At 63.4% G+C, this 25,634-nt stretch overlaps 2 protein-coding genes across 2 annotated transcripts in view; one reads left to right on the top strand and one right to left on the bottom strand.

Annotated features, from left to right (window-relative positions):
* ABR (ABR activator of RhoGEF and GTPase) overlaps window positions 1–10,487 on the bottom strand; it is a 30,165-nt gene extending 19,678 nt beyond the window's left edge. Inside the window, exons 1-3 of the mRNA XM_058037880.1 lie at window positions 10,304–10,487; window positions 5,823–6,007; window positions 393–497 (exon numbers count right to left, since the gene is read on the bottom strand). Of these exons, the coding sequence (XP_057893863.1) occupies window positions 393–497; window positions 5,823–6,007; window positions 10,304–10,364 (351 nt within the window). The 5' untranslated portion in view covers window positions 10,365–10,487. The remainder of the gene's footprint in view (window positions 1–392; window positions 498–5,822; window positions 6,008–10,303) is intronic.
* A 13,237-nt stretch (window positions 10,488–23,724) lies between these two features.
* BHLHA9 (basic helix-loop-helix family member a9) lies at window positions 23,725–24,447 on the top strand. The gene has a single exon (XM_058037871.1). The coding sequence runs from the start codon at window positions 23,725–23,727 to the stop codon at window positions 24,445–24,447; it is 723 nt and encodes a 240-aa protein (XP_057893854.1).
* Window positions 24,448–25,634: the final 1,187 nt, after the last annotated feature.

Raw genomic sequence — 25,634 nt, 5'->3', positions numbered from 1 at the left:
TCTGGGCTGGCAGCGAGGGCTGCCCAGGACAGAGGGACCAAGGCTGGCAGCTGGACCAGGGGCACTCCAGGCTGGTGCATCCTCGGGCTTCCCCACAGCGGCAGCGACCCCGTGTTGTGCAACAGCGTCTCGCCATGAAGGTCAGCAAGGCCACAGGAGGAAACAGGGCTACAAATATGTCCCCAAAAGGGACATGGGCAGCAGGGGAGGTGAGATGGGGGTAGCCAGAGCAAAGCTGGGCCTGGTGTGGCTCCTGGAGCTTTGCTCCCACTCAGGCTGATGTGGCTGGGGAAAGGCACCCAGGAAAAAATGACTCCATCCATCCATCCATCCATCCATCCATCCATCCATCCATCCATCCATCCATCCATCCCTGCAGGGGCTGTGCTCACCAACAAGAGGGCCTCCAGCTGGTTGATGTAGATCTCCTCGCTGGCCAGGAAACCGGAGAGCACCAACTTCCGCATCTCCAGGCCTTTGCCAGCGTCCCGCTCGCCCTGCACAACACAGCAAGGAGCCTGGCTGAGCCAGCAAGTGGCACAGGAGGAGACCCCTCATCCCACCAGGTTGGGCACAAATCCCTGCCAGTGCCGGGGGAGCTCCGTGGCAAGGCGTGGGCTGTGCCCGGTGGGCAGCAGAGCCCGTCTGGAGCCAGCTGGGAAAGCCACGAGCTGTGCTGGCTGCTGTCCCCTCCCTGCTCCGGGCTGGCCACGGGCCCGGTGCCGCTGGCAGCGCTCCAGGATGGCGCACGGCATGGCAGGACTCTCCCAGGGCAGAGTCCAGAGACGCCCAGTGAAATCATGCTTGGCGCTGGATGGGCTCCCACGTGACGTGGCACCACCCTTTCCCTCGGCTGAGGTTTCCCTTGGGAAGTGCCACCCCAGCAGGCACTGCCCAGGGGCACCGGGGCATGGCCCAGCACCCAGGTCTGCTGCAGCACTGATGTTCCTGTGGTGTGACCCTCATGGCAGGGCTGGGGGGGCTCTGGGACCCTCAGCGAGGCTCTGCCAGTGCCCAGGCATGGACACCCCAGCCCCTGGACCATCCTTGGTCACACCTTGGCACCTCCTCTTAAAAATCACACCTGAGACCAGGCTTTGCCTCCCAGACAGGGGCCAAGCAGAGCCATGGGGGCATCACTCTGGGCCCTTCAGGATGGTTTGGGGGGGACATTGGTCATGTCTCACCTCTGCCCATGCCAGCCCTGGCTGTTGTGCACAGCCCTGAGGTGGGCATGGATCAGGATCAGCATCTCTCTGCCCCACTCCAGTGCCCATCAGCCAGCCCTAGGGGCTGCTGTGACAACAGAGTGTCCCCCCTGCCAGGCTGCCCCACTGAGGCTGGGCCACGGTGACAGAGCAGCAGGAGGGTGAGCGGGGGGGCCACTTGTATTCACCAGGAGCTCGTGGGCTCTTTGCCACAGATTAGTCACGGGCTCTTCCTGCTTCCCCAGCCTGGGCCCTGCGCAGGAGCTCAGCAGATAAGGGGCCCACCCACGCTCGGGGCCCACGCACCCCACGGGGACAGTGTCAACCCCCGTGACCCAGAGGAGTGACACAAGCCAGGGCCTTGTGGCTGCCCCATGCAGGAGACCCCAGGAAGAGCCAGAGCCCTCTTCCAGCACCCAGGCACCCTGGCATGAGGGTGGGCATGAGAGGGATGCTGAGCTGCACCTGCCAGCACAGGGGTCGCCCCCCAGCTCTGTTTTGGGGCTGCTTAGGGGTTTCTGGTGGCCGAGTGGGGGAATCGGCCAATAGCCGAGCAGCGGTCAGAGTGTAAAACCAGCCCCTTCCTGAGCATCCGGTGCCGCTCTGCCGAGCCCCTCAGCTCCCACCCCGCAGCACGTGTGGCTCTGCTGCCCCTGGAAGCACAGCTGGGTGCTCACCCCACGCTGAGCCCCCCACACCTGGAGCCTGGCACAGCCGTGCCCCGTGCCCTGGCACAGGCAGCCCTGGGGCTGTGGTGGGGCCCCAGTGATGCTCCCGCCGCTGCCAGCTCTGCCCCCCGCCAGCACCCACCGCATCGCCCCAGGGGCCGTGCCAACATCACCAGCACCAGCGAAACGCCCCTCGTCCCCACACCCAGCGCCCAGCACGGGCAGGGTCCCCCCGCTGCCCACCTTGTCGCCGGCCGAAAACGGAGACACGGGGCTGGTGGGGGTTCCCGGCTCAGAGTCATCTTCATCCTCCAGCACTTTATCCAGGTACCCTATGGCCTCCTCTTCCTCCTCCATGGCCGGCCGGGCAGCGGGGCGCACAGGGCACCCCACAAGGCTCCGGGCAAGGCGCTCAGGCGGCCGGGCTGTCCCAGCCTGACTCAGCCCTGGACGGCGGCCACCAGCGCGGGATGAAAGGAGCCATTATGGGATCCCCGGTGCTGCTCCAGCCTGACCCAGCTCCGGCCTCCCCGTCCAGTCCCGGCCGGCCCGGGCGCTCCCGGCGGCGGCTGCGGGCTCGGCAGCGCTGCGAGCGCAGGGCCGGCCACGCTCCCGGCTCGGCTCCGCTCGGCCCCGGGGCCGCGGGCGCTGCAGGGGCCGCTGCCCCAGCCCCAGAGCCCCAGAGCCCCAGCCCCAGCCGGCCCCGCCGCTCCGCCCCGCGCTCCTACAGGAAATGCTCTCCCGGCTACGGAGGTGGGGCCGCTCCGCCGCCCCGTGGGCAAGGCTGGGGGAGCGCTGAGCCGTCCCCGTGCGCTCCGCCAAGGTGGCTCCGGCAGGAGCCGCGGGGAGGGGACCCCTGCCAGCCCCACCCCGGCAGAGGGAGAGCATCCCCCTCTGCACCCCCGAGTCCCGTGGGAAGGAGCAGCAGGACCTCGCCGCCAGCGAGAAGTGAGCTTGGAGGGGGCAGCATCACCCGGTGCCACACGGGGACCCGGCTGGGCACCCCCAGAAGGGATCGGAGCTCTCCGTGCCCCAGAGGGGACTCGGGGCAGTGTCACCGAGCCGAGCCGGGTGCGTTCACACAGACCTGCCACACCGGCTGGCACCTCAGCGCTGAGCCCCGGGGCAGCGGGACATGGGGACAGCAGCGGGACACGAGGACAGCAGCGGGACACGGGGACAGCAGCGCTGCTGTGACGCTTGTGAGGGACACTGAGGGCCTCGGCGAACAAGGCAAGAGCAGGCTGGAGGAGGGGACACTCGTGCAAGAGCTGCTTCAGCAGTTTCCCCCGGGCTCCTGAGAAGCAAAAGGGGAACCGGTGGCTGCGTGTGCTCTGCCCACAGGAGCCATCTCTTCTCCCTGCACCCATCTGAGCCTGCAACAAACTCCTGCTGTGAGATGTGGGGACACAGGGACTTTCCAGAGTCCGTGTCCAGCCCTGTGTCCATGCCACAGCTCAGCCTTTGCACCACAACCCTGCCCAACATGGCCAGGTCCCAGAGTGGGGAATGGTCCCCGTCCAGGGGAATGCTGCCCACAGTGCCAAACCCAGCAGCACCCAAGCAGGGGCTGGGACACCAACTCCACACCACAACCACATCCCACAGTGGGGTGGGGAGGGTTAAGATGCGTCTGCACGCAGCAGTCACAGGCCCCAGACATGGTTACAGCTGGCCCAGGAGCCTGCACGACGAGATGCCCCAGCAGAAACCTCCTCAAACCAGCCCTCACAAAGGCAGTGCCACCAGTCGTGCCTCCCTGCAGGAGAGCAGCGGGCTGAACCTGGCACCCTGTGCCACACAAGCACAAGCCTGTGCCCCTCGCAGGGCTGCACACACTGTGCTGGCATTGGAGGGAGCTCTGCCAAGCCCCAGCACAAGCAGCTCCAGATAAAGAGAGGGAGGCAGAGCTGGCACCGGCCTCCAACACTTCCCAATCCTGTTTGTCACAACCAAGTCAATGTCCCTGCCTGTGCCCAGACCCACCGTGCCCTCAAGGACACCTCTCTGCAGCATCTCCCCGCAGCCCTGTCCCCAGAGCCACCCTCTGCTGTCCCTGCCGGCCTCGGGGCCAGAGCCCAGCACCGAGTGCCAGGCTGGGCTCCAAGGGCTGTGCTGGGGGCTCGGGGAGCCCGAGTGGTTCAGAGCCAGCCCCGGAGGCGGTGGCAGAGGGCAGCACCCTCCTCTCCCTCCCCAGGGGCGCTGGGACGGCGATGCTGCGCAGGGCGACCCTGGGGAGGAAGCCACACCTCTCCCTCTTCTGCCTCAGCATCCGGGTCAGGAGCTTAACTCTTTCCATGACAAAAACAGAACTTCACTTTTCCCGGCGCGGGCAGCGGCAGCGCAGGGGGATCCCCCAGCCCGGGGCCGTGCTGTTGCTCCCCGCATTAACCCCGAGGGGCCAAAGCTCCTGCCTGGACCCCACCGCTCCCGAGCTCTATGGAAACTTTCATTCTGGAAAAAAAAAAAAACCACTTTTTTCCCTTTGGATCCCGCCCCGCGCAGCTCTCCGGGCATTCCTCCTCTTTCGGAAAACCAGAGCGCTTCCCGAGGATGCGCTGCGAACAGCAGGAGTTACATTTAAACTGCGCACAGCGAGGGGGGCACCTCGTGTCCCCAGCCCTGCTGGTGCCTGGTCCCCGAGTGCCACTAGATGGAGCCGGCAGCCCGGCGGAGCCGCTGGCCCTGTCCCCAAGGGCTCCGGGACATGGGGACCCGGCAATCCCTGTCCCCAAGGGCTCCGGGAGATGGGGACCCGGCAATTCCTGTCCCCAAGGGCTCCGGGAGATGGGGACCCGGCAATTCCTGTCCCCAAGGGCTCCCGGGCATGGGGACCCGGCAATTCCTGTGCCCAAGGGCTCCCGGGGATGGGGACCCGGCAATTCCTGTGCCCAAGGGCTCCGGGAGATGGGGACCCGGCAATTCCTGTCCCCAAGGGCTCCGGGAGATGGGGACCCGGCAATTCCTGTCCCCAAGGGCTCCCGGGCATGGGGACCCGGCAATTCCTGTCCCCAAGAGCTCCGGGAGATGGGGACCCGGCAATTCCTGTCCCCAAGAGCTCCGGGAGATGAGGACCCGGCAATTCCTGTGCCCAAGGGCTCCGGGAGATGGGGACCCGGCAATTCCTGCGCCCTGTCCCCAAGGGCTCCTAGGGATAGGGACACGGCAATTCCTGTCCCCAAGGGCTCCAGGAGATGGGGACCCGGCAATTCCTGTCCCCAAGGGCTCCCGGGCATGGGGACCCGGCAATTCCTGTCCCCAAGGGCTCCCGGGGATGGGGACCCGGCAATTCCAGTCCCCGAGGGCTCCCGGGCATGGGGACCCGGCAATTCCTGTCCCCAAGGGCTCCGGGAGATGGGGACCCGGCAATTCCTGTCCCCAAGGGCTCCCGGGGCTGGGGACCCGGCAATTCCTGTCCCCAAGAGCTCCGGGAGATGGGGACCCGGCAATTCCTGTCCCCGAGGGCTCCCGGGCATGGGGACCCAGCAATTCCTGTCCCCGAGGGCTCCCGGGGATGGGGACCCGGCAATCCCGTCCCCAAGGGCTCCAGGAAATGGGGACACAGCAATTCCTGTCCCCAAGGGCTCCGGGACATGGGGGCCCGGCAATTCCTGTCCCCAAGGGCTCCTAGGGATGGGGACACGGCAATTCCTGTCCCCAAGGGCTCCAGGAAATGGGGACACAGCAATTCCTGTCCCCAAGGGCTCCGGGAGATGGGGACCCGGCACTCCCCATTTCCAGCACGCCCATCCCATCCCGGCTCTGTCTCGGCGGGACAGGGACACAGCCTGTCCCAGGGCATGGCATCCCCCGAACTGCCGCTCCCCGGAGCCCAGACTGCCCCGGCCGGCAGAAATTGTGCTGTTGGGCACAGTGCCCAGGTCAGAGCAGCATCAGAGAGCACAAACACCGCTGGCACCGAGACCCCCGAGCCCCCAGCACCTACCCCTGTGCCGAGGCCATCGGTGGGCGTGGGTGACACACCGTCCCCGCCGTCCTGGCCGCGGGCGCTGAGCTGGGGGGACATGGTGGGCGACTCATCGATGTAGGGCATGGTTTCCGAGCCCTCCGGCAGCGCCTTGGGCTCCTCGTTGCCCTCGGCGTCGTACTCATCCGCGCCATAGTTGAAGTCTGCCGGGGTGAGAGAGGGTGGCCGTGAGATCCGGGCACGGCTCGGGGACACCGGCTGGCACCGCGGCCACCCAGCCCAGGCTGTGCTGACCCACGGGCAGCTGACCCCGAGCCCCAGGGCCGCTCGGGGCCAGCCCGGGCCAGCCCCACCGCCCGCTCGGCCAAGCGGGCACGGAGACATCGGAGATCACAGCGAGCATCCCCGGCCCCGCAGGCATCCTCTGCTCGACACACTTCCCTATATTTGAATAATTAACGGAACCGAGAGGCCCGGCGGCCCCGTCTGCGCGGGGACAGCTGCTCCGCCAGACGCTGCGGCCCCGTGCAAGTGGCTGTGCCCTGCCTGCCCGCCGGCCACATCCCTGTGCCATCCCTGTGCCATCCCTGTGCCATCCCCGGGGACAGACGAGCTGGGCTGGCACCCACGGCCGCATCCTCCTCGTTTGACCATGCCCACACTCCCCGGGGCTGGAAATGCCAGGATGCCCAGCTCGGGGGGCAGTGCCACCCCCGCGGGGTGAATTGGGCATTCCCACCCCGATGGGGGAAATGAATCCCGCACGGGGAATGAGCGCCCCCGCCAGAACAGCACCCATTTGTGGGTGCCCCACGCTGCCCCACAGCCCCCCATCACCCAAGGCCTGGGGGAGGCATTTTGGGGACACAGAGCCCCAAGGGGGAGGCGAGGGGGGGGGTCTGCAGAGGGGCCCTGGGGCCGGGGTACATCCGAACCCGTTTCCATGGGAACGGCAGCGGCTCGGTGGCGGCTGCAGCAGCCCCGAGATGCCGACAAAGGGGAGGGGGAAGGGAGCCCGGCTGCGGCAGGGCCGGCCGGGGGTGCACCCGGCACCCCCCAGCCCAAGGCAGCGGCCAGGAGCCCCTCGGCAGCCCCCAGAGAGGGAGGGGGCTCCTCCAACACCGCCCCCTTGCTCCCTTCCCATCCAGCAGCCCCATGGAAGCCACATCCCCACAGGGTTCCTGGGCACAGACCCTGGGGAGAGCCCAGATAAGAGCCCAGCTGATAACCCGGGCACAGCGGGGGGCGCTGGGGTCAGAGCAGCCGGCCCAGACCAAACCCCACACAGCTGCCACGCCATGTCCCCAGGGCCACGCTGGACAAGGACTCCCCTGGCTCCCACCAACACCACTCAGCACATTAATATTACATCCTGCTTCCTGGGGAAAGTGGATAAATCTTTAAATCAAAGTGTGCTCAGGCCAGGAGCCAGTGCCAGCGGGGAGGGATGGATGGAGAGTCTCATCCTGCACCTGAGAGGGGTTGGAGGAGAGCTGTGACATGGGCCAGATGCACCCCATCTCTGCCAGCACACCAGAGCCCCTCTTTGACATTATTTCTTTAGCAATTAGCTGATGACAATCCCTCCGTGGGGCACCACAGCCCACCTTCAACCCAGGAGCTGAGTGGATTGCACCCTCCTGGTCCTCAGCTTCCAGGAAAAAAGGATCCCTGGCTCTAACCTGCCCTGCCTCCTCATGGAGGACTGCCCATCATCTCTCCTGTCCTGGACAGTCCCAGCTGTGATGCTGCATAAGGCTCACCAGCACTGCTGTCCCCCATGGTGGCCACTCCCCAGGACACAACCCCACAGAGCTGCCCTCACCCAGGGACTGTCCCCAGGCTGGGAATGCCCCAGAGCAACCCCAAACTCTGCCCCAAGCTCCTTTCCTAAGGGGGAGCCAGGGCAGCAGAGAGGGCCCAAAGCTGATGGTCACCATCAGGTGCCACCACCTTCCCTCCACCACACCAAGGTGTGCAGCTCCAGGCCGCACCACAGGGACACCCAGAGTGGCACTGTCACCCTGGCAGTGCTGGCAGCCCAGGTGGGGCTCATCAGCATCCAAGTAATGAGGAACAGAGTGTTAACGAGGCAGCTGGGGCCCTGGGAGGTGACACCTGCAGCAGTGCAGGGAGGGAGGTGCCATGGAGAGGGAAGGGCCTGCAGGGATGCAGGAATGTCCTGGCTCTGCTGGTAGCTGCTGGAGCTGATCTACACCCCAGAGCAGAGCTGGGGATGGCATCTACAGGCAGTGCCCAACAGGCACAAAAGGAGAGGGACCCTGAGCTGCCCCCAGGACACAGCCATGATGTCCCCACAGCTCCAGCTGTGCCACTCGAGGCTGTGCAGGATTTGAGGGGCCTCACGTGGGGAGCCCGGGCACAGGAACCCCCCCAGCAACCCCAGAAGCTGCTACAGGGAGGGGACCAAGCACCAGCAACCATCCAGGACAGGCAAGGGAGTCACTGATGGGCGAGGGGACACAGAGGGGCTGTCCCCTGGGGTGCTTGTGGCACCCAGGCAGCCCAAACCCAGCATCTCCCTCCCTCCTCCCCCACAGCTGCATTGCCCCTGCAGCCTGCTCTGTGCCTGTGCCAAAACCCAGAGTTATTTTTGCTCCTGATTTTTTAGCAGCAGTTGAAATCCTCCTGCTGCACCCCAGGCGTGGAGATGGAGGGCAGGGAGGGAGCCTGGCCCAGGGGAGCCACTCTGGGGGACAAGGACACCCTGATCTGAAACAGCCCTGTGGCCCCAAGCCCACAGACAGCCCCAGGGCCCTGAGACACCACCAGGGCAGAGGCCCTGTGAGCTGGCACACGGCCCCAGCAGGGTGACAGGGCCAGGAACACATCCCCATGAGGGATTATTTTCCCCAGGAAAATGTTTTTGCTCTGCCACATCTTCCCAGGCTGCTGGCAGCAGGAGCTGCCAAGGGCAGCAGCTGCTCCTGCCCTGCCCAGACAGAGCACAGCCACAGCAGCTCAGGGTGGCACCCCCAGCTGTTCCCTGACACCCTGCCCGCGTGTGGGCACAGCCCAACGCTCACCCCATCCATCCCACTCCCAAGAAAAGCCCAACATCCCCACAGAGCCTGTGAGATTTTGGGGGAACGCCACGGTTTGCCTGTGCCTGGGTGAAAATTCACCATGACAACACAGATGTGTGAGCTGCCTTTGGACCCGGGCCTCTGCTGAAGGCTGGCTCAACACAACAGCATCTCCTCCACACCGCCACTGCCTTGCCCAGAGTGATGATGATGATGAAGGCTGGACCCTGCCCTGCATCCCCCAAAGCACGGGCATGCCAAGCAGCCTCCCCCACACGCCTTGGGGAGGGCGGCTGGAGCGGGATTTGGGATGCAGAGCCGCGGGAAGGAGGGTGCCATGGGTGGCTGGGAAGGAGGGTGCAGAGGCTGGGGCTGGATGAAAATTCACCCAGGGGGCCCCTGGGCTCCAGCCCAAAGCCCTGCACAGCCACCCCAGCTCCCATCCCTGCTGGATGCGGCCTCTGGCTGTGGACACCAGAGGTTTTGGGCTGGCAAACCTGGGGAGGAGGCTCAGCCCTGCCCAGCGTGCCCCTTGGCGGCCCTGCTCCCTCCAGGGCACGGCAGATGCCAGCTCCGTGCATGGAGCATGCTCCGGAGCATCCCACCTTCCCACGCACCCGGCCAAACCCCAGCAGCGCCGGGCTCCGAGCCCAGCACTGCGCCCCAAACCCCAAACCCCACCCCGGGGTGCCCACGCAGCCCCAAAATAACCACGGGGAGCCTGTGACCGAGCCCCTCATGCCCTGCATCAGCCCTGAGAGCAGGACCGGCTCAGGGCTCCCTCCTCCCTGCCGCCCGGCCGTGGGATGGGATGGGATGGGATGGGATGGGATGGGATGGGATGGGATGGGATGGGATGGGATGGGATGGGATGGGATGGGATGGGATGGGATGGGATGGGATGGGATCGGGGGGTTCGCAGCCCCGGGATGCTGCAGGACGCCCCCGGCCCCGCCGGCTGCCAGCCCCCGGTACCGACAGCGCGTTGCCACAGCACCGGCACCGCGCCTGGAGCTCGCTGCGAGCGCCGCGGCTGAGGGAGGCAGGGAGGGACGCAGGGAAAGAGGGAGAGGTGCCCTCCCACCGCCGCGATGGCACCTGCGGCCGAGAACCATCTCCATCCTCATCCCCAAACCCCTCACGGGCAATGCCGGCTGTGGGGAATAACCCGCTCCAACCTCAGCGACCCCCGAGCCGAGACCACCGCCACCCACCCTGCCCATGCAGAGCCTGGGGGACGCCGGGCAGACCCCGGCCAGGCCCCCAGGACGTGCGGGATGCTCGCGGAGCGGAGCACGACCCCCAGCCGGCACCAGCACCCCCGGCCCGGCTCGGCTCCGCCCGGGACAGCGCGGCAGCATCGCGGCCCGGGTCCGCAGCGTTACACAACAGGTAGGCACACAGGCAGGCACCCCCGGCCCCCCGCGCCCCCCGGCCGCCCCGGGCACGTACTGCTGTAGAGGGTGTCGATCCAGGAGAGGCGCGGCAGGCCGCGGTGGCTCAGCGGCTCCATCCTCCCGGCGCTGCGCCGCCTCAGCCCGCTCGCATCGCACAACAAAGGCGGCGGGGCGGGAGGCGGGGGCCGGGCGGGGGCTGAGGGTGGCAGAGCCGGGCACGGGCACACGGCCGCGCTCCTGCCAAGGGTGCCCGGCGAAGGAGGTGCCGCCTGGCGATGGCAGCGCGTCCCGCCTCCCGCCCCTGCCTCGCCTCGCCGGGGGGAGCCGAGCTCGGCGTCCCCCCGCACGCAGCAGCCGCGCCGACCCTCCCCGCAGGGGTCTGGGCACCGGCCAGGAGGAGGAGGAGGATGAGGAGGATGAGGAGGGGATGGGGGTGGCACAGCGGCGTGTGCGGCTGCACCCCCAAGGAGAGCGGGAGGGAAAAGGGGGAGCTGGCTCCATCCCCCCCTCCAGCACAGCCTCACCTCCTCGCTGTGACCTGGGGATGCTGGGCCAAATTCACAGCAAAACCTCCCCTCAAATACCTGAGGCTGAAGGACACAGGCTCTTCCCAGCCCTGCTCCGCTGGTTCTGGGAACCGGGGCCTGCAGGAGCCGGGAGCAGGCCTGCCCCACACACACCTGGGGCTGGCAGAGAGGGACGCGGGCAGGCAGGGGTTAAACCGCCCTCCCCGGCCGCGTGTAGCCAAAGGAAACGCGGAGTGCCAGAGTCATCAACCCCAATATGTCAGGGCGCCAGCCAAGCGTTCAAGTGCAAAGAGTGCCCTGGTTCAGGCTGTGCCCGGCAGGGCGGGCACCACCCCCGGGCACCACGGTGCCACCCTCGGGCAGCGCCCCCGGCCCGTCCTGCCCGCGGGGCTCGGGGTGGGCACGGACCGGGAGCGGCCAGATGGAGCCGGGAAGGAGGGACAATGCTCTGCCAGGCACACGGGGCAGGAGGGACAATGCTCTGCCGGGCACACGGGGCAGGAGGGACAATGCTCTGCCGGGCACACGGGGAAGGCAGAGCGTGAAGTGCCAGGACGCAGGGGGGAGACCTGAGGGGACCCTGCACTGCCACCGCCTGATTGTCACTGCCAGGGATGACCACGACAGGCTCGGTGCAGCGTTTTGGGGGAGCACAGCAATGCCAGAGCTGTGGCTCAGCATGGCTGGAGCACAGGGAGCCACTGGCACCTGGCATCCAGGATGAGGAGGCACTGCTGCCCCAGCACAGCCCTGCCATGGCAAGGACAGCCAGAACCTGCTGCACCCACGGGCTGTGGGTCAGGGTGCAGCCCTACAGCTGCCATTTGCCTTCCCCTGCCCCATCCCAGCTGCTCTGGGGAGCTGAGACTCCCCTTGTCCCCAAGACATGGGCACAGGCAGTGCCCAAGGGTGGCCAGGCTGTGACAGCCTTTGCTGCTGTTCATCCCCCACTCACTCCTGCCTTGGCTCAAGCTGAGCTCGATCTCACTTTGCCCCTTAATGGATGGAGAGCTTCCTGCACACTCCACAGCAAACCCCACACCCAGCCCTGCACCCCCAGAGCCCGAGGCTCAGCCAGGAAGGTGGTGGTGGTTCAGCTGAGAGCATCAACCTTGCTCATGGCAGGAAACCACACAGTCCGCTGGTGCCCTGGGGAGCCCTGCAGCAGCACCAGCACCAGATGCAGCTGCTCATCCTCAGCACGACGGCTGCAGAGCCGTGGGGGCAGCTGCTTTTCCCTGCACACAGGCAGGGAGGGGCTTTTCCACATCTTTCCCTCAGCCAGACACATTTCCTGGCCACTCCTGCCCACCTCTCCATGCCCCCTTTGCACATCTGCTCCTTTATCCAACACAGGCCATGAGTGAGCACTTGGATGAGCTGCCAGAGCTCCTGGAGCCCTCCCCAGCCTGGCACCACCCAGCAGGTCCTGGCAGTGCCATGGCCAGGAGGACCAGGCAGGCAATTCCCCACAGCTGGGTGAGTGTCCTGGGAAGTGTCTTTGGAGAAAGCCAAGCATGCTGCCTTCATACCAAATAGGAAGGCTCAAATACATCAACAATCCCATCAGAAAGAGGCGGATAATACATTCACTCTGGGAGACAGAAAAAAAAGAAATAATTATGACCCAGGCAGGTGGCCTTGCACAGCCCACAACAAACTCCTGGGCTGTATTTTAATTTCATATTCTTTTCACCTTTGCAAAAACAACAACAACAACAAAACCTCAAAACCTGCATAGCAGCCGAACCTCCCTCCTCTCCCTGTGGCTTGGGGGGAGCACCCACCCCAGCCTGGCACCCACCAGCCCTGGGTGACAGAGTTTAGTCCTGGGTGAGGAGATGCTGCCATCCCTGTTGTCAGCCCCCAGCCCTGGGTGACAGAGCCCATCCTGGGCTCTGGGTGAGGAGATGCTGCCATCCCCATTCTCAGCCCCCGCCACCGCCCCCAGCTCCAGCTGGGAGCATCCCTGCGGCAAGAGCCGGGAGAAGCAGAGCTCCAGCACCCCTCCCCAGCAGCAGCCAGCCCTGCACAGCCTGCCTGGTGTCTGGCTGTCTGCCTGGCATCTGCCCAGCCCCTGCCCGCCTGCCCACGCCGCGCTATTCCTGGGCTCTTGTGCAAGAGCCCTCCAGTCACAGCCACGGCAGCTGCAGGAGCCCCAGGGCTGGCCCAGAGCTGGGCAAGGGCTGCTGGTGGGCACCAGGGCTGGTGGTGGCAACCAGAGAGCAGCTCCAGAGCCACCTGGAGCCACCCACCCACACACACACACAGGCACACTCTCTGTGGTTTTGTCCTTGCCTGAGCAGCTAAAATTAAACACTGAGACTCTGCCTGGCCTGCCCCGGCCAGAGGAGGAACTCCCAGCCCCTTCAGAGCCAAACAAACACTTTCTAACAATGGGGAAATACAACAAAGTAAAAATTTACAAACAGCTCCAGCACTGGGGGTGTTTTCCCACAGGAAGAGCGGAATGGGAGATTGAGGTTGGGGAGCTGAAGTGGCTAAAGGGGGACTGGAAGAGGAGCCAGAGTGCTTTGGTTTGGGAGAGGGAGAACCTCTGTGAGCTGGAGCCATGGCAGGAGCACAGGCAGACTCCAGGAGATGCCAGAGCACAGCCTGGCACCCCCAGTGCTGCTCTGCTGGGCTCCCAGCAGGTCCAGGCTCACCCTGCAGCTCTCCCCTTGCCAGAGGCTGCAGAGAGGAATAAATGGAAATGTTTCCAGCCTCCCTGCCAAGGAGCACAGCGGGCCCTCAGTCCAGCACTGAGCTTCTCTTCCTGCATCACCTCTCAGTGGAATTGAAACCCCGAGGTCTGCGCTCACTGGGGCACAGCTGAGAGGTGCCTGGGGAGCAGGGAGGTTACTCAGAGCATCCTGCCCTCAGGGCAGTGCCAGGCAGGGTGCCAGGGCCAAGCAAGCATGGGGAGGAGGGCAGACACACAGCCCCAGCCTCCCAAAAACCTTTTAGTTCAGGTGAAGGCCTGGGCTGGCTATTGCATGAGAGGGAGGCAGCTGTGGCTGTGTCTGCCAAAATCCCCAGCTGCTCCTCTGCCCCCAGCCCTGGTGCTGAGCTGGCTGGGCCAGGTTTGCTCCCCGGCACAGGAGCTGTGGAGGAAGAGGAGGAGGAGGAGGTGCTGGTTCACAGCCACAGAACAAAAATCACCCATGGAACAAAAGCTGTCCATGGCAGAGAGCCCCATCCCAGCACAAAGGTCTCCCTATCTGCCAGATCTCCAAACAATCCCTGAACTTTACAGCTGGGATTTATCTGGGGGCAGATCTGCAGGAGAATCCTCTGGGATTCTGCTTGGGCTGGCCAGGGAGTCAGCTACAGGCAAGGGAGCCAAGAGGGGCTGCTGCTCCTGATCCACACACAGCAGCTATCCTGCTCCTGATCCACACACAGCATTTATCCTGCTCCTGATCCACACACAGCAGCTATCCTGATCCTGATCCACACACAGCATTTATCCTGATCCACACACAGCAGCTATCCTGCTCCTGATCCACACACAGCAGCTATCCTGATCCACACACAGCAGCTATCCTGATCCACACACAGCAGCTATCCTGATCCACAAACAGCAGCTATCCTGCTCCTGATCCACACACAGCATTTATCCTGCTCCTGATCCACACACAGCATTTATCCTGATCCACAAACAGCAGCTATCCAGCTCCTGATCCACACACAGCAGCTATCCTGCTCCACACACAGCATTTATCCTGCTCAGCAAACACTGACCAAGCCATTTGGGGTGGGACAGCCAAGCCTGCTCCAAGGTGTCCCTTGGGGATGGGCTGAGTTCTCCGTGTTCCCTCGGGCTGGCTCCCGGCCACTGCTCCAGGTGACCTCAGTGGGAGGAAAATCCAGCAATGCCACCAACCAAGGGGGCTCAGGTGCCACTTTCTGGGCTGGATGGACACTCAGTGAGCTGCCCTGCCCAGCACAGGCTCCTGCCTCTAACCCAGGGGAATATGAATTCCCTGCTAGCACAGAGCAAAGCTTCTCCCTGAGATCAGTGCCACAGCAGAAGACAGAGCAGAGCATCCTCTGGGATCCCAGCTGTGGGCAGGAGGGGAGGAGGAACCCGAGGAACAAAGAGCCTCCACTCACAGAAGTGTCTTCCCAGGGAAACAGAAAGAAAACAAACCCCAACCAGATTTCAATGGCCTTACAATGCAAATGTATGCAGGCCCCGCAGGGCACTGCTGGCTCTATCCAGCCACCTAATGAGGATTTCTTGCCTGCCCTGCTGCTGCCATTGATCACCCACAGCCAGCCCCTGTGAGCCTGGGGCCATCTCTGTGCTGCCCATGGTGGGCACAGCCCGTGGCACTGCTGGCACTGAAGGGCAAACCCCATCCCCAGCCCACTGCCCAGCCCTGAGTGCTGCCAAGCTGGGGGAGCTCAGGGCTCTGCCCCAAATTCTGGGGGCCAAAACCCATTCAGTGGGGCTGTGCCCAGCTGGCAGAACACAGGGGTGCTGCATCCAGACCCAGCTACTCCAGGGGGATGTTGGCACCTCTGTGTTAATGATGGAACCACTGCCATGCTAGGGGAGTGCCAATGAGACAGACATGGATCCCAGCCCTCTGTGCACCCATCCTGCTCCTCTGCAGGGCCTGGCACCTGAAGGGCTGCTCCCCCAGCCAGGAGATGCAGCTGCTGCCACGGTGGTGACCACGGGCAGAGCTGATCACAGATCTCCCCTTTGCTCTTGCAGCTCCTTTACAAACCCCTCACTATTTGCCCAAGCAGCACTTGCTGCTCTCACCTACAGCTTTAAACTTCAACTCTTCTACTCAAAGGCTTTTCAGCCTCATAAACTTTACATTTATTTATGATCTAAACAGTGACAGCGTGTTCCAGAGTTAACCCTGCAGTCCCCATCTCAGGCAGCATCACTCTCAGCCTGCCAGCACTCAGGGGCTGCTGTCACAATGCCACCAGGGGGTTTGTGGGCAGAAATCACCTCCCCAAATGCTGCCGGGCCCCAGAGCAGATGGAGACAGTTCAAAGGTCCCCAGCAGGCACAGAGACACACACAGACACACACACACACAGAGACACACACACACAGAGACACACTCTGTGGTTTTGTCCTTGCCTGAACAGCTAAAATTAAACACTGAAACTCTCCCTGCTCTGCCCTGGCCAGAGGAAGAACTTCCAGCCTCTTCAGAGCCAAACAAGCACTTTCTAACAATGGGGAAATTTAACAAAGTAAAAATTTAGAAACTAAATACAAGGACACAGAGGTGGTAGATGGGCTCTTGGGGAGACACAGCTGCCCCCACTGCACCTCCCTGATTTGGCACCAAGATCCCACCCAGGTGCTGAAGGAGGGGAGGTGGATGCACAGGCCATGCAATATTTCACCCTCCTTGGGCTGTGGAATCACCATTCCTTCCCCTCCTGCCCCAGGCAGAATGAGATGCACCAGGACAAACCCTGGACTTTACTCACTATTTTCCATTCTGCTTCTGCAGAATATTCCAAGAAAGGGATCAGGAACAAGCAGGGTCTAAGCAGGACAGAGCTGCCCCATCACCTCCACAGCTGCAGGGATTTTCTGGGACAGACAGAGGTGCCACTTTTGCAGCAGCAGCAGAAGCAGGGATGGAGTGACAAGAACAAGCCTTGACTTTACTCAAGTCATGCCAGGAGCCCCCAGCATGACACCCATGCCAATCCAGCCCCCATCTGGGCATTCCAATGCCACAGGAACTCCAGATGCCCCTTTCCCCTTTCTGTGCTCACCACCCTCCAAGGCAGGACCTGCTGCTGCTGGCAGCTCCCTTGCCCTTGCCAAGGTACCAGTGAAAGCAGTGCAGAAGAGTGGGGAGAAGAGCCCACGTGACTCCAGAATCTTTCCTTGAGAGAAACTGTAATTCCAGCTAAACAGAGGGCTGGGGATTCGCTTACAGCACATCTCACAGCCCCAGCTTCCTGCTGCAACCAGATCCACCAGCTCACGCCATCACGGGCTATTCCAGCTGTGCCAACCCTCCCCACCCCACAGCTCATATTTGTGGGGTGTAGAGCATTGCACAGGGCAGCTCAGGGGCTCCCAAACCCCACAGCCTTCCAGAGGAGCTTCAGCTCCATGGCAAAGCCAGCCTCCTTCTCTGCTTCCCAAGGACAAAGTGAGGAAACCCAGCACCGAGTCACTTCCACCTCTGCGCTATCTGGCTGCGGGCACAAAGCATCTCCAGTGAGCATCACCTCATCCTCATCCTCCTCTGGGCCACCAGCACCTCCTCCTGCTCAGCTCACCCTCTCCAGGCTGCCACCACCCCACAGCCCTCCACCCCTCCGTGGCAAACAGGAGATGGGAGCAGCAGCCAGCCCGAGCCCGCACTGCACACTCAGCTGTGTGCTCAGCCACAGGGACAGGTGACGGCCAAGACGAGGGGAATTTCAGCCCTTTCCACGCCTCATTCTGAGCCATCTGCTCGCTGAGGCTCAGATTTTGCTGGTCCCAGGAGAGCTGGCACAGGCGCTATCGCAGATGCCAGGATGGTGTATCTGGTGCGATAGCCCCAGACGGGCATCTTGCAGATTTCCTCCCTTTAAATCAGATTAATCACAAGCTACTTAAAGGAAAGCACTGTGTTTCCCTGGTAATTCCCATAAAGATGATATCCAACACTCCTTCACTGGCTGTCCAGAGGGTGCTTCCCAAGGTTGATGCAGCTGGGGATTGACTGTGTTCAGCCACAGCAGCGCTGAGCTCCAAAATTCACATTAAATACTGAGGGACCCAGGCAGAGAAGCACTAACCGGGTTACACACCACCAGAGTGCTGGCAGGAAAAGCAAACAGCACCACAATCATGAATTTTCAATTGCATCTGAAACATAGAGAAGTGAGAAGAAAACAACAGGAGCACCGGGTTAACCAGCTGTCCATGAAAGGGGGATCCAGGCAATGACTGCACACCTCTACTGCACTCTCAAACTCTGCTCTTAAATGTCAGGCCAGGCAGAGCACACAGGAGCCCTTAGAACGCCCAACAAAGAAAATGCTGATGCCTGGGAAAGGCCCAGGACAGGCTCAGGACAGGCTGGGGAGGGCAGAGCCCAGCCCTGTCACGGGGCAGGGGGATGCTTCCTCCTCTGATGAGTGCTGGAGCTGCTGACCCTGAGGAAGATCCATTTAGGGGAGGAGGAAGAGGAGGAGGAGGAAGAGGCCTCATTCAACCACAGCTGATGCAACTTAGGACTTCAAACTCTTGCCAAAAGACTTGCAAAGGGCTGGACCCCTCCAAGCTGTGAAGTCAGGACCCTCAGGGGCTTGTGCTGTGCTTCAGGGAGGCCCCTTTAACCTGAGAGCAGCCTTGCACCATCCTGGCTTTGGAAACATCCAGGAGCACAACCCAGACATAACAAAACACAGGTCTGAGTGTAAATCACAAGGATTTGTGCTTGGCCGCTCTGATGCACTCAAGCCACTTCAGCCACAGAGCAGCTCCCCAAGAATCACAGCCTGTGCCTGCTGCTGGGAGCTGGAGAGGGGCTTGGAGCAGCCCTTTGGAGGCAGCATTCCCAAGGTCCTTGTTCCTGGGCACAGGCTCCCACGGCACACTGGAGAGCAGGACAAACACTCACACGTGCCCAGCACGGTGACAACACCGAGAGCAGCCACATACTTTGGACATTTCGCCTCCAGGCAGCTCAGGAAGGTGAAGTGGAAACTTCCTCCAGCACTGCAGACTAATGCAATAAATAGAAATGAACTAAATATTAAGCATAATTTGACATCAGAGCACTTGCTCTCCAGGCAATCTTGAACCAGCACGATACGGCCTCAGGGGGAAACCACCACCCCACACAATCGAGCGAGAACAAAATTAACTCAAGTCAGCTGTGGAATTAGCAGCATTAAAAGTGACATTCCCTAGCTGCCAGGACTGTGTTTGAACCGGGTTTAATGCTGATGCAATAACAACTTCCAGGCCGCGGGAAGTAGGACAGTGTGACGGCTGACAGTGCCTCCAGTGCCACCACACAGCCAGGCACTTGTGAAACAGCACTGTCCTCAATCCACCTGGAAAAACGCCCCGGGACATGTCACCACCCCGGCAAGGCTCTGCTTTGGAGCCTCCAGGATTTTCCCGCGGGAGGTCACAGGGCGTCACCTGAGCAGAGGTGTTCCCTGAGCCAGGAAATGACTCCTGAGCAATGTGCCAGCCCCAGAGGTGGCTCGTGGGACACTGGGCCACCACACCGAGAGCTGCAGGGGACCGGCCAGAGCCACCCTCCCTCCTGGCACACCCAAGGACGGGGCCTTGGCATGGGACGACAGGGAGGAGCAGGGGCTTGGGGTGACCTTAGTGGCTGGTCAGGGGGTGCACAAGGCTGGCATTATCTGTTCCATGGGGATGGCAGAAGGACTTTGGGCATCCTCTAGCACGGGGTGCTCCTGGGACACGCTGGGGCTCCCGTGCCGAGTCACAGCTCGGGCCGCACCAGCCGGGTGGCACGGATGGCACAGGGGCTTGGGATTGCCTTTAGCCTGGCACGGGAGGAGCGCAGGAGCGGGGATGCCCTCGGCCGCGCGCATTCGCCCTTGAGCGTGCGGCGGGGCCGGCTGGGGACACGCTGGGGACACGCTGGGGACACGCTGGGCTGGGGACGGCTCCCCCTCACCCACCTGCCGAGGAAGCGTCCTCCGCGTCCGAGCTGCCGGCGCTGCCGCCCTCCGGGGAGCTGCCCGCGGGCCGGGGGGCGGCGGGGGGCGGCGGGGCCCGGGCCAGCGCCGCCTCCAGGTAGCCCACCTTGAAGCGCTCCTCGGCCAGCGCCCGCTGCAGGCGGCGCAGGTGGCGGCGGCAGCGCTCCAGCTCCCGCTCCATGGCCCGCACCGAGCCCAGCTCCATGCGGGGCGCCGGCTCCCCCGGGAACTGCGCCTGCCAGTGCCGAGCGAAGTCCGCCCGCGCCGCCTCGCCCGCCGCCATCCCCCGCCCCGGGCCGGGCTTCCCCCACCCACCCCCGGCACCGCCGCCTTCCGCCCCCCGGAGCCGCCGCCGCCGCCGCGGGGCCTGACGTCGGTGCCCGCCCCCGGCCCGCCCCGCCTCGGCTCGGCTCGGCTCGGCCCCGCCGGGGCGGGGGCAGCGCTGCCACCGCCCCCTGGCTCGGGCCCGGCCGCGGGAGCGGGCAGGGAGGGGATGGGGACACCATGGGGACACCATGGGGACACCAGCGGGGTGCAGGTGCTGCGCTCCTGCAGCTCACACACTCCCGGTGCCCTCTCCGGGTCTCCCCGAGGAGCTGCGGGCACGGGGATGTAGGTAAGGGAATGCCCGGTGCCTGCAGCTCGGGGCAGTAACGAGGTGATAATTAATGCCAGAATCCATCCCACGTGCTCCAGGACATCCCCGAGCTAGGAATGACCGAGCCTTAAAGGTTCCTGTGACGTGGAGTGGCTCCTGTGCCTTCCACAGCTGCCTTCCATGTGCCCTGGCCTTCACTGCAGAGCTCTGTGTGTCCCATCCTCATCCTCTGGCCGGGGAAACTGAGCCAGGCCTGCTGGTGTCAGGATGGATGAGCCATTCCTGGCACATGGAGCAGCAGGCACAGGCTCCTGTGATGGGCAAGGAAGGCCTCCAACTCCCTGAAAGGAGTGAGAAACCTGGTGGGGGGTTGTCTCTGCTCCCAAGGAACAAGGGACAGGACAAGAGGAAATGTCCTCAAGGCTAAAATTGGATATTAGGAAAAGTGGATGGTCAGACTTTGGAACAGGCTGCTTCGGAAAGTGATGGAAATGTTCAAAAAACATGGATGTGGCATTTAGTGATTTAATGGTAACAAGGCAGTGCTGGGCTAACATTTGGGTTTGATTAAAGGGCTTTTCCACCTGGAATGGCTTTGGGATTCTGTGAAGCCTTTTGCCACATGTGTTTCAGCCCGTGCCCATGGCTCACTCCTGCCCCACAGGATGTGGCTTTCTGCCCTGTGCCAGGGCTGTTCCCTGGTGCTGGCGCAGGGATCTCACCCACAGGCGCCTCCAGGCCCTGCAGCGTGGCCGCCTGGCCGTGGGTGAGTCACCAGCCCGTGTCCCATGTGCCACCTGGCCGTGCCCCAGCAGGAACAAAGCACCCTATTTATCTCCCCGCGGGCAGTGTCGCAAGAGCCGCCTCCTCCTTCCCCTGTCACCAGGAATGGGCACCTCCCCGCCTGCCCCGCCTCTCATCCTTCCCCTGCCTGGCTCTGGCACATCCATTCCTGCTGGTGCAGCCTTCCCAAGGAGGATGGAGGGTGCTGGGGCAGTGCCAGGAGCTGGGCAGCCCCCCAGCCCATCGGGGTGTGACCTCCAGTGCTCCCAGGTGGCTCCAGCAGCTCCCACATGGAAGCATCAGCAGTTTGGGGGTGCTGGGTGGATGTGGCAGCCAGCCCAGGGCTCCTTGCAGGAGCTCAGCAGCAATGTTAGGGATGCACACCCAAAATACATTTCTGAGCTGGGACAACGGGCAGGTGCCCAGCACTCAGCAGTGCTCCAGAGTGACACAGGCTGGGAGCCGGGGAGTCCCCGAGGGCCAAACCCCTTCCTGGAGCCTGGGGAGGGCCATGAATGACCTGATCTATGTGTGGCGACAGATAATTACTGCTCTTTCCTCATCTGTCAGGCAGGCAGGCCCGGCAGAGCCTCACAACACGTTTCTGCTCCCCATCTCAGCCCATAAATCTCTGCAGCACACGGTGATAAATCAGCAGGGGCCGGGGGAGCAGGGCTGGGGGGCGTTCCTGCTGACCTCCCAGCCCGGAATGGGCACCTGGGTCGGAAGCGCCCAGGACGAGGTGGGGATGGCCCAGGGATGTGCTAATTACAGGTGGCATCAGACACTCTGTGATTTATGGTCTGGCCTTGCTCCCTTCTGCGAGCTGGGGCTGCATCCCTGCAGCCAGGGCTGCCCAGAGAGCCATGAAGCCTGGCAGTGCTTCCCAAGGAGCTCCCAGGGGCTGTGGGTGGCATGGGGACAGCTTTGGGACTGGTTTTGTGCCAGCTCAGCCAGCTCTGTGTCTGCTTGGACTGCCCCTCCTGACCTCAAACAAACCAGCAACACCAGCAAAAACACCCCCATGGCAGGGGCCTGTCCTGCTCAGCTGGGTTTTGGACAGGCATGTCTCTAGGTGGCTCTGACATCCATGTCCTGCTGGCACTCAAGTGTTCCAAACACCCCCTGGCTGCTGAGCTGAGCTCACTGGGTAAATCAGTGGTTGGGGAGCCTCCATTCCTGGGAGGTGAGATGGGTACTGGGGAGAACAAGGGACTCACAGTGAGCACAGGTGAGTGCTCAAAGATATTTGCAAGCTTCACCTGCCTTTGAAGTCCTGCTGCCTCATCCTCCCCATCCCCGAGGCCCTGGCTCCTGATTTATTTGGCTCCTGGAGCAGAGGCACCTAAATCAGCTCCAGCTTCAAAGAGCCAGGAGAGGAGAGGGGCAATAGACAAATAACCCCCCACTAAGTGTGGCTATTGATCAAACATGAGCTGGGATGATCAGATAGGAAGGGATGGATCAAGGAGGGAGGGCCACGTTCTCCCAGGGCTCTGCTTTTACACCAGACACCCCAACAATTTGTCAGAACCGCTCCCGGGCCATTTTTCAAAGCATCACCCCTGGCACAGGAAGGCATTTAGCAACTGCTGGCTAATGGGATGATGTGCAAACACACGTGGCTGTCCCCCACCGCTCAGGGGTTGGGGACCCGGCCCTGCCCATGGCCTCCGGACCTGCTGCACCTGGCCAGCCCCTCATCCCACCAGCTCGGGCTGCAGGAAACAAGGAGCTGCTTTCAGCACCGCCATCCCCAAGTTAAGCACCGGGCAGGGCCGGGAGCGCCGGCCCAGACAGCTCTGCCCCCAGGCTGCGGGAAGGGACCGGGAGGCTCGGGAGGAGGCAGCACTTCAGCTCTTTTATCACTGCCCTGATCCCCCTGCCGCATCCCTGCTTCCTGCTCCGCGGGGCAGAGGCGTGCCAGGCCCTGCACATTCCTGCGGGGCTCTGCTCCTGCTCAGGACCCACCTCAGAGCTCTGCTCCTGCCCAGGACCCACCTCAGGTCTTCTCTAATCCTGCTCAGGACCCACCTCAGAGCTCTGCTCCTGCCCAGGACCCACCTCAGACCTTCTCTAATCCTGCTCAGGACCCACCTCAGAGCTCTGCTCCTGCCCAGGACCCACCTCAGAGCTCTGCTCCTGCTCAGGACCCACCTCAGACCTTCTCTAATCCTGCCCAGGACCCACCTCAGAGCTCTGCTCCTGCTCAGGACCTACCTCAGACCTTCTCTAATCCTGCTCAGGACCCACCTCAGAGCTCTGCTCCTGCCCAGGACCCACCTCACACCTCCTGCTCCTGCCCAGGACCCACTTCAGACCCCCTCTACTCAGGACCCACCTCCCCCTGTCCCCACGGATGCTCCCAGCTCACCAGCACTGCGTCTTCTGTACCAAGCACAAGACTTGCTGCTTTCCTTATCAATGGCACCATTTCGTGCTTCAGTTGCCCTCAGCTGAGAAACACCAGAGGTGCTCAGACCCGTGAGCAGGGCGAGGGGAGAGCCAGGCTGGTGATGCCCCTCGGGGCTCTCTCTGCCTCACAGCACCACGAGAGCCCTGGCACGGCCTGTCCCAGGGTGAGCCACCTCTGGCCAGCAGAGCAGCACGGGGGAGCTCCTGCAGCGCCCAAACTCTCAGCAGACACTAAAGCAACGTGTGGAGGTGCTTTCCCCAGGGACGTGTGAGCACCCCGCTACCCCAGCCCTGGAACAGGGGGCAGGCAGGGCTCTCCCTGTGCCTCACCTGCGGCAGGTGAGGAGGGTCGGGGCAGACACGTGACGAGCCCCGCTGAAGGCTTTAGAGGCGGATTCCTGTCCCTGCAGGAGCATCACCCACACCCTCGGGAGGCAGCAGCACAGCAGCGCCTCTCCCGCTGCCCTCGCCGCTGCCATGGCCGGAGCAGCCGCGGGGAAAGGGGGGCCCGAGAGCTCCGAGGAGGAGCTGGACGCGAGGGACGCGCCCCAGGCGTGCTACAGGCCGGGTTTGTGGGTGTCCCAAGCCGGAGGAGCAGACTCCAGCCCGGGGGACGCGGACGGGATGAAGGCGAGGAAGAGGAGCCGGCCGGTGCGCTCCAAGGCCAGGAGGATGGCTGCCAACGTCAGGGAGCGCAAGAGGATCCTGGACTACAACCAAGCCTTCAACGCCCTGCGCCTGGCCCTCAAGCACGACCTCGGCGGCAAAAGGCTCTCCAAAATCGCGACCCTCCGGCGGGCCATCAACCGGATCGCGGCTCTGTCGCTGTCCCTGCGCGGCGCCGGCTGCTGCTGGCCCTGCGGCCACCCCGAGTGCCGCGCCCGGGCCGGGGTCCCCGCGCAGGAGCCGGGGCCGAGGGGCAGCCGCCCCCAGCTGTCCTGGGAGCCCGTTCCTGCCGGGACACGCTGCCCTCCGTCCCCTCTCAGCGCGGCCTTCTCCCCTCAGCGGCAGCTCCATCACTACGAGAGCCCCAAGGAGAACCGCGCCTGTGGCCCCGGCGGGACCCCGCACCCCGGCCAGCAGCGATTCACGGGTGCAGCGATTCAGGGCAGCCTGCAAGAGCCCCTGGCCGGGAATGTCCCCTGGCAGCCGGGCTGCTGCCAGGGCTGGGGACAGCAGCGGCGCCTCCCCACGCAGTGACCCGCGGGGCCGCGCCTGGGTCGGTAACGGAGCCTTGGGACACTGGGGGGGAGCGGGAGGGACTGCAGGGTGAGGGAGGGAAGCGCTGCTGGATGTGCGGCCCAGCTGCGGTGCCGGCGGGCTCCGAGAGCCCCCCACACGCTGTACAGGACCCTGCTGAGTGTCTCCCCTCTGCGGGAAGGTGGGAATTCCTCTGGAAGTGCCAGATCCGCGTTCCTTACAGCGAGGTCTCGCTGCTGCCGATCGCCGCTGTTATTTATTCCCTGTGGCTTGCTCTGCGAGAAAACACGAGTTGCAAACCCGGCAGCAGGGCAGCGGCTGTTAATGTGTGTGGGATGGACAGATGGGCCGTGGGATGACGCTGAAGGCCCGGCTGGCGGTGGCTCCGCTGCCGCCGGTGAAGGAGGGGAGCAGGAGCAGGCAGAGGTTACTGCCCTCCCTGCCACTTTTGACGCTAAGCTCATTGGTACAGACGTTTGTGCCTGGCAGATTTGCGAGGCCGGGAGGGGAGACAGATGTCGGCTTTCATAAACCCACCCATCCAACTGGGGTTTCCTTCTGGTGCCAGGGAAGTGGCTCTGTTGGGACAGGCCAACAGCAGGGTGGAGGGGAGAAGGGGGAATTTTACTGAAAAGGTCCCTTTTTGTTCCATTCCTCTGGCTTGGAGAGCTTGGAGCAGCTGCGAGGGCTCCCTCCTGCCCGAGGCTCAGCAAACTGGAATTGCTGCAGGAATCAGGCAGGGATTTACAGCCACACACACCGCAGCTGGCAGCGTTCTGGACAGGACATTTTGCACCGTGGCATTCCCACAGTGCTGAGCCCTGCAGAGCTCCCCCAGCCCCTCTGCTCCCACCATTCCAGGGGCAGCCTGAGCTCTCTCCCTGCCCGGGAACACGTGCTGGAACAACCACCCCAACCTCCTGCTGCTGAGTACCTGCATCTCCTCCTCCTTCCTTAATCCCTGGCGGGACAGGGGAGCTGGTCCGGGGGCAGAGGAAAACTGGTGGCAGCCAGGAGAGAGAGCTCTTTGCTCAGCAAAGGAGCCTCTTGGAAGTGCTGATGGCGTGAGGCATCCTGGCTCTCACAGGTGCTCCCCTGGCCAGAGGAAGGCCTGCAGCCACGTCCCCTGAAGGAATCCTGCTTCTCCCTGCGGCTCTGTGTGAATCTCCCTGCTCGGGCTCTTCCAT

Source organism: Melospiza georgiana, chromosome 19 (genome assembly GCF_028018845.1).
Source record: "Melospiza georgiana isolate bMelGeo1 chromosome 19, bMelGeo1.pri, whole genome shotgun sequence".
NCBI classification, from domain to species: Eukaryota; Metazoa; Chordata; class Aves; order Passeriformes; family Passerellidae; genus Melospiza; species Melospiza georgiana.
This window is presented reverse-complemented; position numbering and strand designations above follow the sequence as displayed.